The sequence below is a fragment of the Pseudorasbora parva genome, chromosome 18 (genome assembly GCF_024679245.1).
Source record: "Pseudorasbora parva isolate DD20220531a chromosome 18, ASM2467924v1, whole genome shotgun sequence".
NCBI lineage: Eukaryota > Metazoa > Chordata > Actinopteri > Cypriniformes > Gobionidae > Pseudorasbora > Pseudorasbora parva.
In genome coordinates this window covers 13,692,278-13,719,527 of record NC_090189.1, presented here as the reverse complement: position 1 = coordinate 13,719,527, position 27,250 = coordinate 13,692,278, and the positions used below count along the sequence as shown (strand labels likewise).

At 39.4% G+C, this 27,250-nt stretch overlaps 1 protein-coding gene across 2 annotated transcripts in view; it reads right to left on the bottom strand.

Moving 5' to 3' along the window:
• specc1lb (sperm antigen with calponin homology and coiled-coil domains 1-like b) overlaps window positions 1-27,250 on the bottom strand; it is a 67,089-nt gene that overhangs the window by 12,728 nt on the left and 27,111 nt on the right. Inside the window, exons 1-13 of one of the 2 annotated variants that reach the window (XM_067423434.1) lie at window positions 24,278-24,366; window positions 23,815-23,995; window positions 23,539-23,683; window positions 21,747-23,392; window positions 20,948-21,155; window positions 16,543-16,616; window positions 16,197-16,372; window positions 15,895-16,058; window positions 12,890-13,014; window positions 9,439-9,517; window positions 9,060-9,149; window positions 4,695-4,860; window positions 2,999-3,101 (exon numbers count right to left, since the gene is read on the bottom strand). In XM_067423434.1, coding sequence (XP_067279535.1) covers window positions 2,999-3,101; window positions 4,695-4,860; window positions 9,060-9,149; window positions 9,439-9,517; window positions 12,890-13,014; window positions 15,895-16,058; window positions 16,197-16,372; window positions 16,543-16,616; window positions 20,948-21,155; window positions 21,747-23,392; window positions 23,539-23,683; window positions 23,815-23,995; window positions 24,278-24,315 — 3,195 coding nt within the window. In that variant the 5' untranslated portion in view covers window positions 24,316-24,366. Of the gene's footprint in view, window positions 1-2,998; window positions 3,102-4,694; window positions 4,861-9,059; window positions 9,150-9,438; window positions 9,518-12,889; window positions 13,015-15,894; window positions 16,059-16,196; window positions 16,373-16,542; window positions 16,617-20,947; window positions 21,156-21,746; window positions 23,393-23,538; window positions 23,684-23,814; window positions 23,996-24,277; window positions 24,367-27,250 lie in introns of those variants that run through there. The other variant, XM_067423435.1, reaches the window with a different exon arrangement.

Here is a 27,250-nt window from a genome sequence, read left to right as displayed (position 1 = left end):
AGGATTACAGCTGTCATTGAATTTTGTAATTGAGCATATTTTTTATTTTTGCACAACTTTATTTTATTTTGCAATTTATTATTTTTGTTTGCAAAACTTATTTTTTCCCGCTCAATACTTTATTTTTCCTTTGCAAATCTTTATTTTTGTTTTCAAAACATTTTTTTCCTCCTCAATTCTTTTTTTTGTTTTGCAAAACTTTATTTTTGTGCAAAACATTAAGGCATTATATTGACTCCATAGATAATGCGTCATATTACAAAGCAAAAATGGTTCAGGAATGGTTTGAAAAGCACAACAAGAGTTTGAGGTGTTGACTTGGCCTCCAAATCCTTCAGATCTCAATCCAATCGAGCATCTTTGGGATGTGCTGAACAAACAAGTCCGATCCATGGAGGCTCCTCCTCTCAACTTACAGGACTTAAAGGATCTTCTGCTAACATCTTGGTGCCAGATACCACAGCACACCTTCAGGGGTCTAGTGAAGTCCATTACTTGACGGGTCAGGGCTGTTTTGGCATCAAAAGTGGGACCAACACAATTGAATACTCCAAGTTGTTCTAAACCTGCATGAAGTTCTTTCTTCTGATGAACATAAAGGAAGATATTCTTTCTGAAGAATGTAGGTAACCAAACAGTTACTGGTCCCCGCAGGCTTCCACAGTACCGAAAAAAAATACTATGGAAGTCAATGGGGACCAGAAACTGTTTGGTTACCTACATTCTTCAAAATATCTTCTTTTGTGTTCAGCAAGCAGAAGAAAGACCCTCATACAGATTTAGAAATACCTGATGGTGAGTAAATGATGACAGAATTTTCTCTTTTGGGTAAACTATCCCTTTAAACAGCTTTGTAGCCAGTTATGTCCACAGCCCTCCCTTACAATTCAGTGTACAAACTTCAGCCATGTTGTTTGCAGCCAAATGAACGTCAGCACAACAGAACCGTGTGAAGCGACAGGGTTACAAAGACATTGAGACATCCCTCCTGTGTCCTCTCTCGTTTGTGTGCCAGTGTTCAAAGTGAGCAGCTAATGAAAAGAGGTCTTGTGTGCAAAAACAGGAAGGCCCAGGGGAGAGAGCATTAGGCTAATCACATTGAAAACAGAGAAACAGAGGCCAGTTCGCTGCTTTCTCTGCGAAAAGTGCACTCCAAGAGAAGCCAGGCCGCTTGTAATGAACACATTAGAGTTGCAGTGAAAAATGGCTTTTATCCACTAGTGGACATTACTATCAATCACACGCACACTTACAGAGAGACAGACAACGGTTTAGAGAGAAAGGAGACAGAAACTGTGAGTTTTGGAAGTCTGGTGTCAAAAAGACAAAATAACTCCTAAAATTGAAAGGGGGACAGATGTACATGTACGGAGGCGAAAAAACAGACAAGAAAATTCAAACTGCAAGTTTCAGAATCTAATAAATAAAAAGAAAAAACAACTTTAAAATCGCAGGGTCATCAAACTCTGTGCCTACAAGGATTCTGAGCTCTGATTGGCTGAGAGGTTTTCTGTTTGTGACACGAAGCAGGAGAATTGTAGCATACTTCCTGGCTTGAAGGAAACCATGGTAACATCATGGTCCAAAACCCTCTCTGAATGGTAAACATTTTATATGCTTGACGGCAGAAGAGTCATTGCTATAGAAGATGAATTTGTGCATTATGCATGGTCAGGTTCTGTTTAAAAATCACTCAAACAAGAATACCTGGATGCTGATAACTGAGAAATTAGCAAGTGAATTTAATAATTTTAGGCTATGAATAAATGAAAACTATAATGTGCAAGAAGGTCAGAACACAAACACACACGTAGAGTTTCCATGTTTTATGAGGACTTTCCATAGGCGTAATGGATTTTATACAGTACAAACTGTATTTTCTATCCCCCTACACTGCCCCTGCCCCTAAACCTACCCATCACAGGAAACATTCTGCATTTTTACTTTCTCAAAAAAAAAACTCCTTCTGTATGATTTATAAGATGCTTTCCTCATGGGGACCAAAAAATTGCCCCAAAAGGACAAGGATTTCGGATATTGTCATATTTGTGGGGACATTTTGTCCCCATAACGTAGGGCTTACCCACCCACACCCACACACCCACACACCCCCACCCCCCCCCTCCCACACACACACACAGTATTTGTTCATATGTATTATGTAGCATTGACGTTTTTATGACAGCCAACATTTAAAAGTTTATATTAGAAAAAAAAACATAAAAAAAAACATAGCAGTGTAATTTAAGTGTTTGTATACAATTCAGTAAATTTTTACCTTCAATATTATAGTAGGCTAATGTAGTACCGACTGACTCCCGGAGTTTACAGCATTAGTTAAAAGATTTTTCCTTGAGAACATTTGCCATATATTGTACCTGATATATATCCAAAACAATCGATATTGAATCTAATCAAAATCTAATCGAATTGCAAGCTGGTAAATCGAAATCGAATTGTGAAATTTGTATCAATACCTAGCCCTACAATCTGTAATTACGCTAACTGTCGTATGTGTGTTCACGAGAGACTGGCGTTCCAACGTAAGTATGACGCAGGTAAGTTAATAAAACTTTGTTCTTGCAAAAAGTAGCATATTCTTACCGGAGCTTCCTACATCATACGCTGGAACACCAGTCTCTCGTGAATGCACGTACAACATTTTTGGGTGAACTATCCCTTAAATTTAATTTCATAAAATGTTTAAAAAAAAGGTCCTGATCACTCTGTCGGGGTTTATTCTGCGATAACAACCGGCTGGGTGTACATTATCCCTTATTTAATAGGGGTGCATATAAAATGTAACTTTATGACTGATAACCAAAATGATGGTCAATCTTATAAATGCAGATATTTATTTTATAATAGCATGTCTAATATTTGCCTAATCAAACCAATAATAAAAAAAGCAGCTAAAATTAGCTCATACCTATATGGTCATCAATACAGTATAGTGCATGCCTATTAATATCACAAGTAACTCAACAACAGCATGTACCTGATAACCCTCAGTCTTCTTTTGGCACCACCTGAGCAGAGCGTTCCTCTTGGATCCTCCATATTCCCTGGCTAACGCAGACAGAGGGTCCTTCCTTTCCTCTCTAGGGAGACATCAATCAATTTAACAGCACAGTTCCTTTCTATTGGACTCAACTTTAATAGCAAAAACGATCATTCATTTTTTTGAGTGGAAATTCTACCAAGCTGCATTAACCTGATAGATGCACTAACTTTCTTTGTTGTCTCTGATGATTTATAAATTTATAAATGATTCTATATTGTAAAAACAGAATGTCATAGAGAGAAGCAATTATAAATGTTTAAAGGTAAGTTCAACCAAAAATGAAAATTCTGTCATTAATTACTTATCCTAATGTCGGTCGACACCCGTAAGACCTCTGTTCATCTTCTGAACACAAATGAAGATATTTTTGTTGAAATCCGATGGCTCAGACAGGCCTTCATTGACACCAATGTCATTTCCTCTCTCAAGACCCATAAAAGGCACTAAAGACGTCGTTACAAAGCCCATCTCACTACAGTGATTCTACAATCATTTTATGAAGCGACAAGAATAGTTTTTGTGCGCAAAAACAAACCCCTCAATAACGACTTATATAGTGATGGGCCGATTTCAAAACAAAGTTTTGAACCGTTATTTTTAGTGTATTGATTCATGATCCGGATCGCGTGTCAATTTACCAAAATCATGTGACATTGGCGATCCGAATCATGAATCGTCGTTGCGCTATTCAATAACATCACTATATAAGTCATAATTTAGGTTTTTTGCGCACAAAACTATTCTCGTCGCTTCATAAAATGATTGTAGAATCACTGTAGTGAGATGGGCTTTGTAATGACGTCTTTAGTGCCTTTTATGGGTCTTAAAAGAGGAAATAACATTGGTGTCAATGAAGGCCTGTCTGAGCCATCGGATTTCAACAAAAATATCTTCATTTGTGTCCCGAAGATGAACAGAGGTCTCACGTGTGTCGAACGACATTAGGGTACGAAATTATTGACATAATTTTCATTTTTTGGTGAACTAACCCTTTAATATGAAAGAAAGGTACACAGAAATGTCAACTCACTCCACTGAATAGTACAAATATTTTAAAATTATTTTACTATTAGCAAATTGACAATGTCCCATTGCATACATAGCACTTGTACTGATTTATATATAAAATTTGACAATACATAATAAATAAAATATAATATATACATAGTAATACAAAAAAAGTTATATTATTAATTAAATATTTACTTAATTATAAGTTTCTTTCATGAATAAATGTCCAGTTTCAACCAGCCAGCACTTGAGTAAAGCCAGCTACCATCAGAAGTTGGTTCTAGCTGGATTTTTCCAGCAAGGAAGTCAATGCTGTGACCAGAAGGAAATGCTCTGATAATAAAGGAAAGTGCAGAATGATTCGTCTTCCTCCAATGGCTTATTCAAAAGCCATGGTGGACCCACGGTCAGGTTTCAGGACAGGCGAACGAGTGACATCCATTATCAAAACACTGGCCTGTCAACACCGCAGTGAGCAGACAGAGACAGAGATGGAGTGTGAAACCGAGAGACATCTGGCAAACCTGACAGCGAGTAAGAGACTTCTAGAAAGTTGACAAAAGAAGAGCCAGAGCAGAGATGGAGGCATACAGACAAACAAGGAAGGTCCGCTGCTTACCGTAAACGTCCTCGTGTGGTGGGTGTGACAGAGGCGGTCGGGGAGGAGGAGTTCGAAGACAAAGAAAGCTGGGGAGAAGACGAGCCCAATGCCATGATTGACGATGGAGTTGACGTGTCAGTCACCGACAAATCTCTCTTTAACTCTTCGCTGCTTCTGCCGGAAACTGACAAAGACGTTGAGATAATTATTACAGCTTCTGTGTGATGTTAAAGGGAAATTCTGTCATTAATTGCTCATCTTCGGAACACAAATGAAGATATTTTTAATGAAATTTGAGAGATTTCTGTCCCTCAACTGAAAGTCTATTCACCCAAAACTCTGACGCTTCAAATCGTTCATAAAAAGATCATAAAATGAACCCATGTGAATCGAGCAGTTGAATCAAGTTTAGTCTTCTAATGAGTCACGATCGCTTTATATGCAGAAGAGATTTAGTCACAAAGGCTTTAATTCACATATAAAACATTGATCAGCGTACAGTGTCTACATCGTTCAAATTTGGTGAGAGAATAAACCTCATTGGTTCTTATGCCTGAGCTGCAAGAACCAATGAGGTTTGTTCTAATGCGTCAAGCAAGTGTGGTTCAGTTTCTGTTCAAGTTCATGTTCATTTATTAATGTTTATATGCGAATAAAAGCTAAAGAGATCAGGTCTCTTCAGAAGACTTGGATTAAACTTTTTGATTTATATAGATATATTTTATGATCTCTTTATGAAAGTATTGGAACCATAACATTTTATTTAAAGGGGTCCTATAATGGCCCTTTTTACAAGATGTAAATACGTCCCTGATGTCCCCAGAGTGTATGTGAAGTTTTAGCTCAAAATGCCCACAGATCATTTTTTATAGCATGTTAAAATGGTCACGCGCCGTTTTTGTGTGTCCCCCTTTAGAAGAGGGCGGAGCTTCAAGAGCTTGTGTTAGCAGCTCCGTTTACCTCTCGCAGACACGCACTGAAAAGGTCAGAAACCTTCAGGTTCAGGCGGAGTTGGACGATGATGGAGAGACTCCCTAAAGCCTAGTTCACACTGCCCGATTTTTGCCCTGATTTTGAGTCGCCGACAGGTTTTGTGAAATCGCTGACAAATGCCAGAGATCACAGGCAAATCGATGCTCGTGCACGCGAGTGACAATCACGCAGTGTGAATAATCAAAGACGCGATCAGAGAGAATCGCCGACGAGTCGCCGACGCCGGTGAGATATTTGGCATGCTAAATATCTGGACCTGTCAGCGATTAATACTCCTGCTGTGTGAACAGCGTTCTGACTGTGTAACACAGTTCGTAGCTGGAAAGGAAGGAGGCGGGAACCGGCGAACGTTCAACAAACTTTTATTCAACATAAATAAACAAAATGAAAGTAAAACCACGGGCAGCCCCTCACGGACGACTGCCCGCGGACACACAAAATAAAACGTGGGCAGCCCCTCACGGACGACTGCCCACAAACACATAAACAAAACATAACATAAAATCCAGGCCTGGTCCTCTCTCGTCTTCCGCAGCCCTTGCTCCTCCTTATATGCTCCCGTCACATGGCCGCGAGATGAGACCGGTGTGCCACGCAGCTGGCACTCGTGAACATTAATCACCGCCACCGGCCCGCTCTCGCGGTCCCTCGCCCCGCTGCCTGTCACACCACATACCCCCATCGCCCCTCGCAGGCCGGGGGGCACTCCCGAGACTGCGCTCTACTACCCCCCCATCACGGCGGCCGCGGCACCTGGGGGTAAGGACAGAGAGGTGAGAGAAATGTAGACGGGAGCACGAGGAGCCCGTGGACGAGAGAGGGGAGAGAGGGAAAAAAAGAAAGAAAGAGGAAAAAAAAATTCTGGTCCGGTTCCCAGACACACTGCCGTTCGGCCCGCCGAGAGGCTCTTCCTCGCGGTGCTGTGCGATGGCACTGGATGCCTGGTGGGCAGCTCGATCCTCCTCCGCCCCCTGGCGGCCGGCGGTGACTCCTCCTTCTGAGGGACCCGGCAGCGAGCCCCGCGCTCCCTGCTCCTCCCCTCTCAGGCGGATGGCAGCAGGCTCCAGCTCACGGCAAGCGCGGCGACTCCTCCGCTCCCTCTCAGACGGCAGCCACCCCACCTCGACCCAGGGGCACGGCAGCGAGGTCTCTGTCCCACCTTCCTCGCTCCAGCACCATTGCCTCGGGCAGCCCTCGCGGTCCTCATTCATCCGCGCTGCCCGACCTCCTCAGCACCGCGATCCCCCCTCAGCAGCGAGGGCTCTCCGACAGCGCGTCCCTCCTTCCCCCCGGGTTTTGGCACCAGCGTAACGCAGTTCGTAGCTGGAAAGGAAGGAGGCGTGAACCGGCGAACGTTCAACAAACTTTAATTCAACATAAATAAACAAAATGAAAGTAAAACCGCGGGCAGTCGTCCGTGAGGGGGAGCACACAAAATAAAACGTGGGCAGCCCCTCACGGACGACTGCCCACAAACACATAAACAAAACATAACATAAAATCCAGGCCTGGTCCTCTCTCGTCTTCCGCAGCCCTTGCTCCTCCTTATATGCTCCCGTCACAAGGCCGCGAGACGAGACCGGTGTGCCACGCAGCTGGCACTCGTGAACATTAATCACCGGCCCGCTCTCGCGGTCCCTCGCCCCGCTGCCTGTCACACCACAGACTGAAAATTACACCGACAGCCAATGAGAGAGTGAGATACAGGGCAGCAGGAGGTTCAGGGAGGAGTTATAGAGCAGAATTTCAGTATTTTTATAGATGTATTTACAATTCTATCAAACAGAAACAAAGGCCAAACATTTGCACATCCAGTCACAGCAGCAGCGCATTACAAAATTGTTTATTTACCTTAAACTGTCTTTGCAGAACACAATCCTGGCTCCCTCTGTCTCCAAAAATTTCTTCCGCCATAATCTTTTTTCTTTTTCTCCACAAATCAGCGCACATACAATTTGAAGCAAACTTTGTGCAGTTAATCATTTTTAATAACAATTCCAAGTCTCGCGCGAGAACTCCGGTCTGACGCACGTGATCTCACGTTGTTTAAATGTCACATCGCACGTGTGTTTGGGAAACGTAGTTCGCACACCGGAGAGAAAGAGTTGTCGGCGATTCTTCCTTTTGTTCAGTCGTGCAGTGTAAACTCCTCTGTCGTCAAACCATCGTGCAGTGTGAACACGATAGTCATGCAGTGTGAAAAGAGCAGTGACCCGACGAGTTTGAAAATCGCGCAGTCTGAACAAGGCTTAAGAGTTGACAACATGGGGAATGTAACAGGACGTTTCTGAATGGTTAGAATTTATGTAGCTGATGTGAAGTTACTCTTCAAATCACTGATTAGCATATTCTGTCATGATAATCTATAAATCGCTAATGTGGAATCTGTTGTAAGATAAGTATTCATCTTGATATTATGACATGCTTTTGCATTTGTGTAGCTAGCTTGAACAGACTCCCCCAAATGTGCTCTACTACAACTCTTCCCAACATGGCCTCACCCCTTTGTTGCGTGTTCCTGGGGGCAGTGTTAATGTACGTTTTAGGGTTAGTGATGTCACTTACCTGTGAATAAGCTTGTTCTAGACCCTACCAGCCAGTTTGTTGTATAACTCTTTCCCAGCCAAACACGAAATGTTCTGTTATTTGTGGGAACGTTACTATTGTGATCTAATGTTACTAAACGAAATGTGGAGCTACAGGACTGTACACATATTAGGGGTGTTGATGGACTCAATCTCCTCATTTGAGTTTGATAATCGTTCTGAATCTGATCTAAATGCATTTTTTTTTACAAAAACATGATTTTCTCAGCTTTTTTGTCAAAATGTAGTTTTTTTTAATGAAGCTTACCCATATTCAAGTGTCAATAAAAAAGGAATGCATGAAGCTAGAATACATTTTTTTGGATTAAAATAAGAGGGTCAGGCTCTTTCTGTTGATATATTGCATGCTCAGATATTCTTAAAACAAAATATTCTATGGGCTATTCAATTTTGGTGAAAACTGTCAAAAACCCTGGCAGTGTCTGGCAACGTTTTTTTTAAAAAAAGCTGCTGGGGAAGGAGTTAAAAAGTAAAAGAAATATCTCTTTTTGCTTTGAACTTTGAACGTCATAACTTTGCAGATGTTGTTTATGCTCAAACAGCAACATTACACACTAACTAAGGTAAGAAAAGTGAAAACATAACCAACTACCCCTTTAATATATCCTAATTTGTCTTCAAAAGATGAACAAAGTCTTATGGGTTAGGAACGACATAAGCAGGGAGTACATGATGACAGAATTTCATTTTTAGGTAAACAATCTCTTTAAACTTACAAAAAAGAATAACTGTATTGTCGAGTACTTCACTAGTAGTAGAACAAGTACTCAAGGTCCAATCGTACCTGATAAGGATTTATTCGAGTCTATGTTTGCCACCCTCTGGAGGCCACAGCCGGGGCGTGTCACAGGTGAGGTCCGGAGGAGGTGGTCTGCTATTGGATTACATGAAATCACACATACAATCGTGAAAAAGAATAACAGGCTTTATGCGGCATGACTAAGCTTGTGCTCTTCTAAAATAAATATCCTGCTTCCTTCTCAAGGTCTGGCACACACTCTCTGGTCATTAACTGCAAATGTTAAGCCTGAGGGAAACCGTACAGCACGATTACACATGACCTTTAACTCGGAGTTGGCCTCTGAATAACTAGATCAAACCGGTGTGAGGGAAGACTGAAAGATCAAGGAGTTAGATTTCCAGTGTGACTAACGTCAGCCCACCTGGTATGCTCAGGTCCGTGTAGCTCGGCCTCTTGTCCAGCATTGACGACAGAGGTTTGGCTGTGCTGATGGTGTGTCTCTGTAAAATAGGGAAGGAACAGATACAGTATAAGGACACAATAGGGCTGGACAGCATTATTTACTGGCTGTCAAGGGTGATTTTGAAAGAACCTGCATGTCAACATCAACCAAATTGTTTTGCTTAGCAGATTAAAAACAATTAAAAAAAACTTGTCATTAAATTAAGAAACAAAATATATATTTGTATAAATAATCATTTTTATAAATGTTTTATTTTTATACCTATATAATCATATAATGTACAGAGCCCCTTAATAGCCCATGGTGAAGATTGTTTGGCAATGCTTTTGCGTTCTCTCGCAAATCTATTTGGCATTCCTCAAGAAATGTTGCTTTCGCTCGCAGAGAACACAATTTTTGCTAGTGAACTCAAAAGTTTCTAGGGGAAAAGCGTTGACTTTATATTTTTCCTTCCATATCATATTTTTTCTCCACCTCCATGTTTAGGGGCTCTGTGTATTTTAGTAAAATACAACTGCATGCGCTTTTGACATTTGTATTAGTTTATATTTTCATATAAAATATAATATTATATAATATATCAGTTTTAGATTTTGTACTTTTATTATATTCTTTTTATACTTTAACTTTTATTATTTTATTTCAGTTAGTTGCCGAGGTTGCCAAAGTCGCCAACATTTCTAATTCAAATAAAAAAAAAAAAATCTAATATTAATATTTTATTTCAAATAAAATATATTTTATTTATATAAACTTTTTTAATTTAACTTTTTTTAATTTAACGCAAATGGTTTTAAATAGATTTAGTTAGAATAGTAACACTGACAGTACGCACCTATTTAACAATACAAAGTTAAAAATATACATACATGTTGTAATTTATTATTGTAATTTTTTACTAAAACATGAAAAAAAAAATGACACAAAAGGTACAGTTTTCAAGCGATTTTAACAACTCAAACAACAGAATTTCTGAAGTAGTAAAACAGACCGTATTGAATATAAAAAAAAGAGAAGCATTGGAAGGATTATTGGTTTGTTTGGCCCATGTTTTGGTTGATTTTGTTTGTTTTGGTGATTTGGTATGCCAACTCCTTCCCTAAACTTGAACATTGTTATAATATCATTATAGCTGAGCTGAAAGCTGAGCTTGTCGAACAAAACTTGTCCACCATTACGCTACCATGGTTCTGTGGGTGATAGACCACCTTAGTCAGGTAAGATGCAATATTTAAGGTCCTAGATTACATAAATTAACTTACAACCCCCTGTATTCTAACTCTCACAACCTCACTTAAATTCCTGTCAAAAATGAGCTACGGCAAATTGTCACTGACCCAAGTCAAATATCGCACACCAAACAAATTGATTTACTGGTTCTCCTTCAGCGATCTAAAATCGGATGTTCAAATGTGAAGCTTCGCCTCAAGCTGTGTGATTTCATGCTCATAGAACATCATGTTCTGAAACTCAAATTCACCACAAATACACAAACAAAAATCTGTGCCTCAGACTTTTTTTCGGCCCTTACAAAAACATCCTGTTTTGGCACATTTTGAGGAGACTTCTATGTCCTATTCAAAACGAGCGACACGGCAAAGGACATCCGTGGAGGACGGCGGGAGAGAAAAAGAAGGAAAGCCCTACTCCAGCTCCACACACGCACCAGGTCTGGAGATCTCATCTGACAGACAAGGCTGTTAGGTCAGAAAATCCCCATAGAGAAGAATCAAGACATCTGCTAGAGTGATCAGAGATCCGTCCTAATGCTTCTATCAAACACGGAACCATCTATCCCACGGCAAAGTCTGTTTACATTTAAAAAGGTTTGGGTTCAACAAGATTTAAAAAAAAAAAAAAAGTATACTTTTATTCAGGAAAGATGCATTCAATTGATACAAGTAACAGTAAAGAGACATTTATAATGCTATTAATGTTTCTATTTAAAAAAAAAACTTATAATAATAAGTTCAGTCAGGACCACTTTGAGAATGAAATTTATTGACAATCTTTGAATTGGCGAAAGGCTTAGGCTCAAAGATGCATCCTTGAAACTGAATCCCCCCAGCCGTCATAATAACCAAAAGTTTCTTAGCATATATTACAGAGAAATATACAATGGTAACAATAAGAGTTCTACACAGAATCCAATACTCGATAATGAAGATACTAGGAGGTGAAGGGGTGGAGGTGAGTGTAAATGTCTGTGCGACAGACTGAGGAACATGAGTTTGAATGAGCATAAATACTATAATTGATTAGAGTAGGTAATAAATCAGCTGAGCGTCAGCTGATAACGTTTAGCGATCAGTTGTCTGCCTGAACTACGCTTGAATTCCATTCGATCACTCAAGCTCCATAAATTTAACTTGGGCAGCAAATCAGCCTTTTGGAATGATTTCTGAAGGATCATGTGACACTGAAAAATGGAGTCCTGATGCTGATAATAATTACATTTAAATAAATATTAAAATAGAAAACAGTATTTTAAATTGTAATAAAACTTCATAATATTAATGTTTTACTGTATTTAAAAAGACTTCTTAGACTTATTATTTAGACTTTTTTCTAAAATATTATTGACCCAAAAGTTTGAATAGTAAGTAAGTAAGCTTTACTTATATAGCACAAGTGGTTTACAAAGTATATATAACTTAACAGATTAAAACACCACCAAAACGAAACATAAAACATAAAAGCCCAAAATTAACTAAAAGCTTCTCTGAATAATAGTGTCTTCATCTGCTTTTTAAAAGAATCAACAGATTCTGCTATGCGCAGCATGAGGGGGAGGGCGTTTGAAATTTTAGGGGGCAATTGCCTGAAAGGACCAGTCTCCCCAAGTTTTAAGACGAGTTTTGGGGACACATTTAGGAAATTTTGGGCTGAGGAACGAAGAGTACGAGAGGAAGAGCAGGCCTGTGATATATTGGGGGGTCTGACCATGTAGTGCTCTGAAAGTTAGAACTAAATTTTTATTGTATATAACAGGAAGCCAATGTAATGTAAATACAATTGGAGTAATGTGTGCCCTTCTGTTAAAAGCGTTTTGCACCATTAGGAGACGACTCAGTGAAGATTTGTTAAAGCAAGTAAAAAGAGATTTACAGTAATGTAAACGCGAAGAAATGAAAGAATGAATAATCAACTTTAGGTAGCTTTGGGCAACAAAGTCCTCAGTTTAGATATATTTCTAAAATTGATAGAAACTATCTGTAGCTGTCTTGATTCATTTGTATTAAGTGATGGCTAAATAATGTTTTTACAATGATGAAACTTTAATTACATAATGTAATATATAAAACAGTTGTAAAAACTTTAGTGATACATATAACACTATTATGTATTCATAACCTGATGTCAATTATTCATGACTATCCATCCATTCGTTAATACTGATTGTATATACCTGTATAGGAGAGACAGCAGCAGCCGGAGGGGTTTTGATCGGACTGGGACTGAGGGGGGTTCTGGAAATGGCAGCAGCAACAGCAGCAGCAGCAGCAGGAGGAACTGGACTGGCTGGAGCAGGACCTGCACAGAGAGACGGATGGACAAACGGACACAGAGTTCATGCCACTTGTAAAAGGAAATGTATAAGGATTCATATATTTGCATGCTAGTAGGGCTGTATCATACTGGAAAAAACACTAACAATTTGGAAATCCTCATTCTAGAGTGCATATGTATAGGAAATATTTGTTTAAAAGCCTTCAGGGTAAAAAGTATTTTTTTTTCTTTTAGGGCTGAATGATTTTGGAAAAGCTTCCCTGTAATTCAACTTCCAAATTTCATTCAGTATGTTACTTGCCGTTTCCTTGTAATTATTTGTGAAAATGTACAATCAATTTTTGTGTGAAAAATAGTCTAAAGTAAATTGTACACCCAATTTTAAGCCACATTCCCACTGTTTTTAACCAATTAAAGGAACAGTTCACCAAAACTCACCCTCAAGGCATTGGTGTATATGACAATATTTTGCTATTTCCGTAAGTTGAATATGGAAGGCGGCCCACCGGGAACTAGATATTTGACTTAATAGCATGTTAAATATGAATATTTTTCTTTAAATTGATTTGCTTTAGAAGGCCTTTATAAACCCTGCAGAAGTCGTGTGGATTACTTTTATAATGGCTGTTTGCACTTTTTTGGTCTTCAAATTTTGGGCTGCCATTCAATGCTATTATAATGCTTGGAAGAGCACATTTTTTAAATATAACTGATTGTATTCGTCTGAAAGAAGAAAGTCATAACCTAGGATGGCTTAAGGGTGAGTACATCATGGGGTAATTGAAACTTTTGGGTGAACTATCCCTTTAAAGGTGCACTATGCAACTTTTCGTCCACTGGAGGGCGCCTATTCCAAACGGCTCACGAGTACCGGGACTTTTATTATGACGGGACAGGACACAGTCGCCGGACGCCCGCACTTCCGCTTTTTCCGGTCAGGTAAAAACAGCTATTTTTATCATATCAGATACATTTAAGGGGCCAAGGGCTTCGGCTATCCGTCCACTCTCTTCCCTGAACTGAAAAGAAGTAGTGGGCTGTACTTTCCACACGACTGACATCAGGTTCAAGTACGCCAGTTTGGATGGTGTTAAGGTTGTTCTAATTAAAGGAGGGGTTAAACACTCAGTTTCAGTCAATCTCATGTCAATCTTGAGTACCTATAGAGTAGTATTGCATCCTTCATATCTCCGAAAAGTCTTTAGTTTTATCATATTTATAAAAGAAATATAGGCTGTACCGAGTCTTTCCGGAAAAAAACGAGCGCCTGGAGGCGTATCGTGTGGGCGGAGCTAAAGAATGAAAATCGCTCAAAGCGGTGACGTCCTCAAGCGTGGAGAAACCCATAGCTATCTCAGCTAATACAGATAATGATCCACAATCAAATCTGAGGCTGAAATAAATTGAACAGGAGAAATGGCAACATCAGGACGTCCGTCTCTGTGGTATGTACTGTATTTAGTGGCCTGTCAACATTTCTGTGTCTTTACTCGCAGTTTATGAGGACATGATTCGGTTTATGGACTATTGTATGCGACTAGACCTTAGAAGTAGCAAGCAAAACGGTTTTGCACGTCAGAATACTGTAACGTTATACAGAACAACAATGGAGTAACCGTTAGCGCATTTGAATGACGAAGCACGCGATCGTGTCGTTTACTGATGTTTACTCATGCGTCCGTAGCCAAAAGCAGAGACATTTGAAGCAGTTTAACTCACCGGCTGCTTCCAAAGCTGGACCGAAGCTTTATCGCTGGGACCGCTCCGTCAAAAACACACTTCTTTGGTATGATTTGGTAAAGTCCTGACAGCAGTGGCGTGTAAATCCATTTTTAGACGCGACTGAAACGATGTTGTGAAGCTTCCCGTCATTTCTGCGTTCAAATGCAGCGCTGCCTTCCCGGAATGCTGTGCTGAAGCGTTGAAGTCGCTCGACGTCGCCCATAGGAATAAAGAAAAGCGCGGCGCCACATAAGTGTTCACGGACGACTGGATCTGCATCTGAGAGACTGTTTACGGCGTGCTCTAGTCACGCGCGCCGGGAGAAGAGCCCGTACGGCCCATACAAGGACCTTCCGCTCTATTAACGTCAAGTAGACCCATACTCGAAAAAAACTCGCCGAAACTTGTGAGAAACCGGAAGGAGTATTTTTAACACAGAAATACTCCATCAAACGTCCAACATTAGTTTTTGAAACTTTGTCTATGTTTAGGATGGGAATCCAAGTCTTTAACAGTGTAAAAAGCTCAGTATGCATGAAACAGCATTTCACCCCCACTTTAAGGTTGATATCTCTGCAGCACTATAACTTCATCGCTCTTATTTCTTCTAATTCTTTTGATGCGTGTAGGTCATTTTTTGGATATTTTTACCTCAATTTTTACACATGGCACCTTTAATAACATGACTACAATATAACTATAATATGACTATGAAATAATTATGATTTAATTGTGATTGTTATTAAATAAAAATAGCAAAATAAGAAATATATTGTAATATTAAAAATACTATTGTACAGTAAAATGACAATACTAATGTTTACATTTTAATTTCTTCATTTTCAAACAGTAACCCATCAAGATTTTATTTGGACAGGTTGCCGCCAAATAAAATAAAGTGAAATGCAGCACTGTGTTCATTTACATGCCTGTTGCTAATGACATCAGGTGTGTACATGCCCTGCTTCAACCACTGACAATCGCACTATACCATATTGTGATATCGATTTTATGTCAATATATTGAACAGCCCTTCATGCCAGTATATCTAGTAAATCAAAAGCGACCTGCAGTGCACGTCCAAGTGCAACCTTTTGGCTACCAGCCTAGATTCATAAACAATAGGTCACACCACTGCAAATATGAGCATGTATCTGCATAAATCTGCATGTGCTTGTGAACCTTGCGAGGCGTTGTCGAAGCTCTTGATGAGTGTTTTGACGGTGGGCGATGGTTCAGAGGAAGTGGAGGAACGTCGACTAAGGCCCATCCCCTGCCTCAGCGCAGCCAGGTCTCTCTCCACAGCATTCATATAATTATACACACGGCCACGCTCCTCTTCGTGCCTGTAAAACAAGACACACACTGACACTCCTGCATATGCAAATATTTGTATACAAACATAAATCAGACGTGTGTATGAGTGTCAATATGCCTGTAGTCACAACCCATTTACTTCGTAAATCTACACTACATTCTCTTACTTCATGCTCTTTAGTTCATCCAACTCTTTGGTCATCTTCTCATTTTTCTCCTGAGCTTCCTGTAGGCGGCGCCGCAGGTCTCCAATCTCCTCCTGAGCTTCTGACTTGATGTCATTGGCGATGACAACGGCCGTTTGCAGATCAGCTTGAAACTGGCGCCACTCGGCTGATTCTTCCTGTGAGTGACAGTTGTCAGTTAAATTCAACTGGAGAATCCTGGAGATTATTTCTTGTGTAAAAGGTCACAAAAATGGTAGTACTAATTTCAAACCATCTTTAAGATTACAATTACTATAATAACCCTGATATACACAGTGCAAACAGCACATAAAAAGGGAAAAATTACCCGCAATTTACGGTGAAGAACCTTAATCTCTTTCTCCATATCATATTTCTGATCATGAAGCTTTTTGATGGAATCTGAGGGGTGGAATGGCAGAAATAAATACAGGTTTATAAGGAAAGTTAAATGCTCATTAATGTGTTGCTGAAAGTTTATTCTATTCAAATGCCTAATCTTATTTTTATACAATTATGCTATCTTTTGAATTTTTTTGTATTGATTTCTGGTAATGCATACAGTAAAACTATAATTTCAAATAAATGAAACTGAAAGCTAAACACATATAAAGTAAAGACAATGTCTGTATTGCATACTCAGATAGCTCGATGCCGCCTCTATGTGGACAGCCTGCATAACTACAAAATAATGAAAACAAAACTGTGGGCATCTGGTCAAGACCACTAGACAAATTTATTTGTTACATGCATAGAAGAATGTTTTTTGTACAATTATTTACTTGAGATATATCTTACATTATGTACATTTGATATATTAATAGATAGAATATATAACAATACAATAAAAATATTTTCACACAGATTTTTTTCTTCAGTCTAAAGGTCCGTTCACACCAAGAATGATAACTAATACAAAGATATATCAAGAGTATTAGGGAAAGTTAGTTTTAAAAGTAATGCATTACAATACTGCCTTACTCCCTAAAAAACGTGTTACTTCGTTACTTATTATAAAAAGTAATGTTACATTACGTTTGTGTTACTTTTTTTCATTTGGGCTGGGCTTGCTTGTTTGTTTTTTTAATAACAACAAAAGTTATATTTTTGACAAATGTAAAGTGAATTGAATGCCAAGTGAAATGAATACACCTCTGTACAGTAGAGGGCGCAGCTCAAACAACATGTTCAGCTGTGCTACAATTCTGGATCACAGAAGAATATTATGTGCTTTTGGTAAGATTGAATTGGATCATTGAATGTCAGCAGCAAAGACATTGGTTAATAAAGTGAGATTAAATACATAAAGTATATTTGTGTAATTCAATATTAAAATATTGCAGGTTTGTGTTCACATTCTGAGTATGCATTTCCCTCATTTTTGTAATTTTGAGGCATGCTGAAAACTGAAAAGTTTTCGAGGCAAGTGAAATGAATAAATGTAAGCTCACGTTTAGTCTAAAACTACAATAACATTATGTTCACGCACAAGAACTCTGCACGTACTCCTGATTTCTCTCAAAATGGGGACAGGAGAGCATAAAGTAACTTGAGTTACCTATTTGAAAAAGTAGCATGATATTTTGTTGTAAATTTACAAGTAATGGGTTACTTTACTAGTTACTTGAAAAAAGTAATCCGAATATGTAATTTGCATTACTTGTAATGCCATACCCCCACACACTGTATATCGATTAGGGCTGAAACGATTCATCGAGTAACTCGAATTAATCGAATCAAAAAAATCCTCGAGGCAAAATCATCTGCCTCGATGCTTCGGTTAGTCCATTTAACTACACACAGATATTGCAGAAAGACATTTTTGTTTAAGGACTCGGAGTATGAGCGGTTATATCCGCGGTTCAGGTGCGTAAACATCCCAAAAATTGCAGGTGGATGAGAGAAATCGTTAATATGTTGATTTTAATAAAGACGCGGAACTCTCATATCACGCTAAAACGCAATGAATGCGCGTCGTTCTTTAACTTTCGTTTTCAGCTCATGTCGAGATCAAAGACCGCAATGCGAGAGAGAGAGAGAGCGGGCGGGCATCAGCACTGGTCATATCATTTAATATCGCTGTTTTTAAATGAAGAAAACTGTGTGTTGAGCTTCAGGACGCGACGCTGAACATTTAAGTTTCATTTGCGGCAGTACACGCGTCAGCTGAGGAGATACGAGCAACTCCAAACACATGAACTCGATGGAGTTTGCAGCTTTGCACATATCACCGTCATTGTGATGTGTGTGAAATCTTTAATGAGACTTTACATATCCTACTTGATAATATCTTCGAAATGCATCATTAGATGTTTTCAATACTAGGCGCAACAAACATTAGAACAAGCTGTAACGTGCGCGCGTGCGTTTGTGATGAGCAGCGCTCGTGCTTTCAGAGCTCAGAGCTGCGTGCTTTCATTGATTTGTTTAATTTAATCACACTTTAATCATATTTATAGCTACTAACTTAAAACAAGCTGTGTTACAATGATGGATGATTAGCTCAAAAGACCAGCATGTGTGATGTACTTTAACTGAATTAAACATATCTCGCGTTTGATCACGTTCTAGCGGTTATTCCTCCGTGTAAGTCGACCCTTATGTAAATGTAATTTTGCCAAAATAAGTTTTTTTTGTTTTGTTTAGCAACCTTCTTCAGTGTAGCTAATATGTGACGATAGCATCGCGCTTAACACGGAGGATTTGAAGTTGTGAATACCGGGTGCGGGTGGATGGAATGGCTTGCTTCTAACAGCTGATTCGGTGACGGTAGAGCTGATCCGCACATCTCTTGTTCCAAGTTAACCTGTCCAATACGTTTTGCTTCAGTAAAGGAGTAAATAAGACAGTAAATGCTTATGTCATGCCTGAGCTGAAGCTGAAACATGAAAGTTAAGTTGCACAACATAATACAATGTTTGGTTATTTATGTTATTTATAGAATATTTATAGAATATTAGAATATTTATATTATATAGAATTTATAGAATATTTATATTTATATAAGCATTATTGTTATTTATATTACTACTATTTAGATTTATTGGTTGTAGGTTTAGTTTTAGATTGAACTATGTTTACCTTTTTAAAGTAATTTGAAATAGATTTTTATTTAATATGGCAATTGTATGCATTAAAATTGTTTAGTTTCACAGTTAATGTATGCAATTTCAGCAATAAAACTTATTTTTTCTAAAAAGAAAACAAAATTGATGTTAATATTAAGATACCTGTCTTATTGTCTCTTATTGCTCTTTAATAAAGAAAAAGTAATTATTATCCGATTAATCGATTAATCGATCGATTAAGTGGTAGATTAATCTATTACAAAAAGAATCGATAGCTGCAGCCCTAATATCGATATATTACCAACACACAATTTCTTTGTTTATTTCAAGGGCGAGCTGTAGTTGTCATCTGCCGCTTGAATTCTGATTGGTCAATGGTTTAATCACCCATCAGTTGGTAAAAAAATAATATTAATTATCATTGTAGTTGTGATGTGGGCTATTGTATTCTTTTATAGTTACATTTTTTATTCTTCATTATTATTATTGTTTCTTCATTAGCGTTATAGTCCTTGGTGTGAATGGGCTATAGCTGTATACAGTAAGTAGAAGTTACACTACAGTACACAATGCACAATAAATATACGGTAATTATAAAAAAAAATATTTTGATAATACATATATATATATATGTATATATATATATATTAGGGCCGGGACTCGATTAAAAAAATTAATCTAATTAATTAGAGGCTTTGTAATTAATTAATCGAAATTAATCGCATTTTAATCGCATATAAATATTTTACCTGAGAACAATGAGAAGTAATTTTTCACATGTATTTTTAGTATACCATTGAATAATGACTGAATACATAAGCTTAATCAACAAAATATTGTTTATTTATTTCAGTCCAGCAGACCAGTCCAATGTTTGCCATTAAGTATAGCAAAAGCATATTTGTGATATTTGAGGCTCGATGTGCTGCGGTGATACGCTAATTCCTTGTTGTATAGCAGGGGTGTCCAATCCTGCTCCTGGAGGGCCACTGTTCTGCTGAGTTTAGCTCTAACCCCAATTAAACACACCTGTACCAGCTCATTAAGGTCTTATTAGGCATACTAGAAACTTTAGCAGTGTATTGAGGCAAGCTGGAGCTAAACTCTGCAGGACGTCAGTGGCCCTCCAGGACCGACTTTGGATACCCCTGTTGTATAGCTTGCACACAACCATGCTCTTGTCGACGCTTCCATCATTTCGTTTTTTAAAACTAAATTTCCCATCCACGGGGCCAAGCAAAACGGTCTCATCAGCTTCTTCGTTCATGTTCACTATGGTTTGTTGTTTTCATGGTTGTTGTCGTGACTCATGAGCGCTAGTTGGTGTTCCAGTATAATCGGTCCGTCAAAACTCATTCATTGAAAAACGTTCCGCGGGGCAAAAATAAGTGCGATTAATTTTTTTTTTTTTTTTTGCGTAATTAATTAACGCGTTAAAGTCCCGTAGTTAATTAATCTTAATTAACGCGTTAAAGTCCCGGCCCTAATATATATATATATATATATATATATATATATATATATATATATATATATATATATATATATATATATATAATAATTGTACTATAACTATAATTGTATACATTTATTTAATGTGCCAATTAAATATAAATAGTGTTTAGTGACCATTAGTCATGGAAACCATTCTGTCATGTGACTTACTCTCCAGGTCGGAAATGATGAGGTTGTCATGAAGCTTGACAGCCCGATGCTGCTCGACTTCATCCTCCAGCTCAAAGATGGTCTCCTTCATGTCAGCGATCTCTGTATCCTTCTCCTCTAGCTCAGAGCACTGCTGCTCCAGGAGCCGCTTCTGCTCCGCTAACTGTGCCTGGATATCACCACGAAAAGCTCGGAACTCACCCTCAAGCTTTAGCGAACACAAGGATACATGTTAGCAGCGATACATCATGCATGTGATCAGCTAAAGACAAAAAAGAAGGAAAAGCTGCAATGCATGTTGGAAAATGTCCAGTACACTACTACTAGTTAACCTGGAGATTCAATATGTTAATTCAGTATGTGCGAATTCATATGACCTATTACTTCCTGCGAGATTCTGAAGTGTGCATACGATGGCCACATGGTGAATATAGTATGTCCAGATTACATTCATACTACACATAATCATAGTATATAGAATGTACATTTTTGCAGTCATGGAGTAATTACTTATTCAAAGAATTACCTATTTAGAAAGTATGTGACCTCTGACACAGCCCTTGTGTCCGAATATGCCTACTTCTCTACTATATAGCAGGCAAAAAAAAAACAGTATGTGAAAAGAGTATGTTCAAATTCATAGTATTCATAACAGTAGGCAAATAGTAAAAACGACCTACTAATTCCGGAGAGATTCTGAAGTGTGCATACAATGGTCATACCATTTCATTAGCATGCGACCTTGCATGCAGCTTAAGACAACTTAAAATCATCAAAGATACATGTTTGTAAATTTCACCTTACTAATTGCCTCCTGGAGCTGGGCAGCTTCACTGCGCGTGTCGCCTAGTTCCTCTTGTAACTGAGCTGCTTTGGCCTCTGCCCGCTCCTTGTCTAATCTTTCACTGTCCAGCAGGTGGCGTATGTCGGTCTTATCCCCTGCATTGTGGATGGAGAGGAGCTGGGCCACTCTCTGCCTCTCTTGCTCAAGTTGGATTCTACAGCGGTTCAGCTCCACCTGCTCCCCTTCGGACACCACCCTCAACGCTTCCAATTCGGCTTTGGCGACAGCCCTCTCCCTCCGTTCCATTTCCACAGCTCTCTCTGCCATATGGACACGTTCCTTTAATGCTGCCATCAGGCCTTGAGCTTCTGCATTCTCCTGTTCCGCCATCTTGAGAGCACTGCTTAGCTGTTGCTGCACACCCAGCAGCTGCTCCCGCTCAAAACGCGAGCCCTCGTTTAGCTCGGCATAGCGCCTCTCCAGCTCCACATAGCGCCCGCTTTTGGCATCTTCATCATCCTTGGCATACGCTACCCGGTGCTCGTCAAGAAGGCCACGGAAGTAGTCCAGCTGTCTTCCGTACAGTTCTAAACGCTCCCCTTGTTGACAAAGGGAGTCGACAAGAATGGCACGCTCCTCGCCCAGGCGTTCGTTCTCCGTGGTAAGCTCTTGTGTGATCTGCTGCAGATCAGCAAGCTCCTGCAGGGTGGCTTGGAGTTCTTCTGATGTGCTGTGCTGGTTCTCCTCCATTTGATGGATTCGCTCAGTCAGACAGGCCACGGAAACCTCGCTGGTGTTCCCGCTGCTGCCCCTGCGGGAATTTTCCCGGCTCGGTGGCCCACCTTCTGATTCAGAAGATGACCCACAACCTGATGGCGCATCCAGAGCATCATCACTGGAGGTGATTGGCTGGTAGGCCTCACTGCACTCACTGTCCACTGCATCAGGAGAGCCTACACGTCTCGGTTCTGACAGCAGGTCCTCAGTAGAGCCTTGTGCTGAGCCTTCTGTGGAAAACTTGCTCATGCCAGCCCCTCTGCTTCCACTGCTGCTGGAAGCTATAGGCTCAGGACTAAGGGATGGGCAACGCAGACCTTTGTCAGGGCTGTCCAGATGGTGCTCCAGAGAAAAGCCAAGAGCATTGAGGCGATCCTTCAGCATCCGGTTTTCACTTTTCAGCATATTTAGCTCATCAAGGATGCCCTGGTTCTGGTCTTGAAGGAGAAGGAGAGTGGACTCCACATCAGTGGCACTGATCACAGAAGAAACCTCTTTCTCCTGAGGCTGCTTGGTTTCTTGAGAACCTTGTTCTGGATGCTGCTCAGGGGCTTCAAGTTCTTCCAGACCAAGCTGGGCCCTCATACCTCTAAGTTCAGAGCGGAGATGGAGGATCTCCATGTCTTTGCTCTTTGCTAAGCCCAGCAGGTCCTTCACTTGACACTCGAGCACTGCTTTGTGGCTTATCTGGCTGTCTGAGCGAGATTTGCTCATCCGAGACTCAGTCTCAGCTACGGCATGGCATCGCGACCGCTTCTGAGGCATGGCATCAGTGGGTCCGGCGAGCTTTTTGGCAACACTTGCTCTGGTTCGTTCTCGCAAGCTCTCTCGGGTCGTGTTTGGATCCTTGGCTGTGGATGACATGGCACGCCTTCCTGAAAGACCTACAGGAGGGAAACATTTTTTTGCAAGCTGACACATTCCACGACAACATATTGTAAATATTATAGATATTTCATTAGTGGTGTTGTGGGTATCAAAGTAATTTTCTTTATAACATCTTTAGAACCAAGGCTATTCTTAGCACTACCTGAACTGGTCTTGGACCTGGTCTCAGTGCTGCTGGTGTTCTGAGACGAGGTTCCTCTCTTGTTTCTAGCAGTCGTGTTACTGTTGCTAATGGACACTGGTCCACTTCCTGTACTGACCGCTGGGAGATCATCATTGCTTTTTGCCTGGTTAACATGCAAAACATTAAGTTAATGATCTGTTACTGACAAATCACAAGCTAACATTCTTATCTGGCACTTGCTTCAACGTATTGAAAATGATTAAAAACATAAATGTATCCATATTTAATAGTTACCTTAGACATTGAAGCTGCACCATGGGTTTTGTTTGTCATCTTGCCACCAGTGCCCATAATGCTGCCTCCCTCTGGTCTGCCTGCGGCCTTAGTGCCCGCTGAGGTTCTAGAGGTGGCGGCCGTGGGCTTGGTCGCCTTTTTCATGCTTGGCTCCAAGTTCCTGATACATTTACAGCGTAATCTAAATAAATGGAAAACACAATGAGTCATTTGGATAAATTGGCAGCATTTAAGTAGATTTAAATAGAACAAAATAGAGAATACAATACGAAAATACAATACGGTGTTAAAGAAAGAAGCTTCTGAACAGTGTGGCATGCATGCTAAGTAAACCCTTCCACAGACAAAAATATACATCACAAAGACATCGCTGCCCCATAATTTATCCTTCAGAAATATATTTTTGTCCTGAAGCATTAATAGCATTCAATCCTGCACAGCTTTAATCAAAATATTGAATTACCTTACTCCAGCACTGGTTATTTTCCTCGGGGAACACATTGTGTACAAGTCTTTGCTTTTAGACAGTTGGAATGTAACATTACGGTCCCAGAGTATTCTATTTATGCTGCTTCACACAGACACTGTAAACTCAGACACTTTAGGGGAAAACAGTCATTGGCCAGTGTTTGAATGCACACAGCACTGTGTGATTGGAGGAGATTCAGAAGAGGATGGAACAGCCTTTCTTATCACATCATCATGGATGGAGGCCAGGCCCGTTGGAAGAGCTGACCAACTGAATCAAGCCTTAAAAGGCTTTAAAGTCCAGAGCAACAGGGCTAGGCCTGAGGCTAGAAAAAACACAGCAGCTATAAGAAGCCTCACATATATTTCAAAAGTAAATTTATCTCCCTGTTACACATAATATTCCTGGTTAAATAAACATAAAAAAAATGGAGACAAAATACAATTCTATTTTGTATTTTTACACTATGTAATGTTCTGTTTGTTAAAAGTACACATTTAATAGAGTTATTCTAAAAACAATAACTAAAAGCAGTAACAATTTAAACAATATATTTTATTTGTGAACTAACGTTCAGCTTTTCTTTGTAATAGTCAACTTATTTTCAGCAGTCATCAAGCTTGAACACTGGTCACTGACATGAAGATGTACCTTTAATTTCCCCAAGCTGACTGCTCAGTGCCAAGGGGGTAATCTAGCACTCGGAAAGCGTTCCACTCATAGGGGCGGCCATTGCTAACCAAGCCATCACCTGCTGTTAGCATCCCATTGACTCCCATTCATTTGAGCCACTTTGACAGTGAATAACTTTACATCTGAGGCGTTTAAAGACTCCATTTGTCCATTGTTTATTTCTAAAGAAACACGACAATGCATAAAAGGCTCCATTACCTTGTATCTTACACTATCGCCCCGTAGAAGCTGTTTTTGTAATAGGCTAACTATTGCGTCATAACCAACGCGACTCTGTCGCACAGTTGAGAAATTACCGTATAGACAAGAGGAGATGCTCAGAAGCAATCTTTTACTGTCTATGAGACAAAGTCCGATAAAGTCAATGGAGAAGCCGATAGTGAGCCAAAAGCAACGGGAGAAAATATTTAAACAACGTGATTCAGATTTTACTTTCCACAACTACTAGAAGACCTACAGCTGTCAGACAGGTTGCTTACGTCACATCTACATTGGTCAAGCTCAGTCTGAGCCTGCGCAGTTCGCTCAGCCATCAGGAAGTGAGTGCCTCTGATTGGTCTCATTTTCTGCCGTTGAAGTCAATGGGATCGCTCTGTCCATTTCTTTTACTGTCTATGCTCAGTGCTCACTAAAAAAAACACAGTCATCATGTTTTCAGGTAATTTCAAATTTGATTTTGACGTGACAAAGTGGTGATATCTAAGTGACTAAGCGAAGAGTTGTTTCCTTACTTTTGAAATAGTCTCCACATTAACTCCATCATTGTCTTCATTCGGGCAGATTTTAGAATGTGCACAAAAAACAAGAAGCAGGATTTATCAAACGAACCAATCATATACAATCACAACTGATCATTTCCAATCATAAAGAGATTGAGGCATTGCCCCCTCTCACATGACTTTCCAAATTGGTTCAGGGGAGGCACAAGAGACGTGATTTCCCAATGACAGTGTTATATTATAAAAAGAGTGACTTTTACACTTTTGACCTTCACATTTTTATTTTTGTTCTATCGATTTTTTTTTTTTTGAGGGGACACTGCCTCCCTTGCCTCCTCCTCGGAAACACCTTTGATATACAGTACGGGCAAAAGTTTGGACACTTCACTGCGTACTATTTGTAATGTTTTTAAAGAAGTTTCTTCTACTCATCAAGCCTCATCATTTATTTGATCAAAAATACAGAAAAAATAATAATATTGTGATATATTACAATTTAAAATAATTGGTTTTCAATTTATTATACTTTAAAGGATCATTTATTTCTGTGATGCAAAGCTGAATTTTCAGAATCATTCCTCCAGTCTTCAGTGTCACATGATCCTTCAGAAATCATTCTAATATGATTTATTTTTAAAGTTGGAAACAGTTCTGCTGCTTAATATTTTTTCATAACCGGTGATACTTTTTTATAATGCTTTGATGAATAAAAAGAAAAAAAAAGAAAAAGAAAAAAAAGAAGCAAACGTTTTAAAAATAGAAATCTTTTGTACCAACAATATACACTACAGTAATTTGGGGTCGGTCATTTTTTTTTTTTTTTTTTTTAATAAATCAATAATTTAATTCAGCAAGGATGTGTTAAATTAATAAAAAAAAAGGATAGTAAAGGAGGACTAGGTGCAAGTGTACTAGAAATCAAGAACCAGAGACTCTGGAGTGCATGCTCAAGTAGCTAGTGAACTCTGACCCTTTCCTTGCCCCCGTGTGACCTCTCTTTGCAAATTGAAACTATGGCGATTTCGATACTTTGATGGCAAACAGATGAGGCATACCCGGATAGACACCAGCCTAAACACCCCTATTTTTCCCAACAAGCCTTTTAAGTTGATATGTTTGAACAGGAGACAAAACAAAAAGCACCACACCCTACTCCAAACCACAACTGTCAGTCCTGAAGCTTACTGAAAGAATATAGACATCCATATCATCCATAAATGTAATGAATGAGCTGCAAAACTTTATCTTTAACTTTATAAAAAATTACTCAAACAGAAAATCCAGTGAGTGTTCCTTAACAAGCAAGCACAATGGTCAACTTCTTCCATTTTATTTCTTTCGCAAAAACAGTAAAATACTTAATACTGAAAAGTATATAAAAATTTTTTTTAAAAAAAAGATTTGTACAAGCCCTGAAGGATAGAGAAGGTAGGCCTACTCTGCTGAGAAATTCTTCTGCTGAGCAGAGCAAGTTAACCTTCCACTTGAGAGGTCATGGCAGCCAACTTTCTATCAAACCCAAACCGTTCCACCCAGACTTGAATTCATTGTTCAG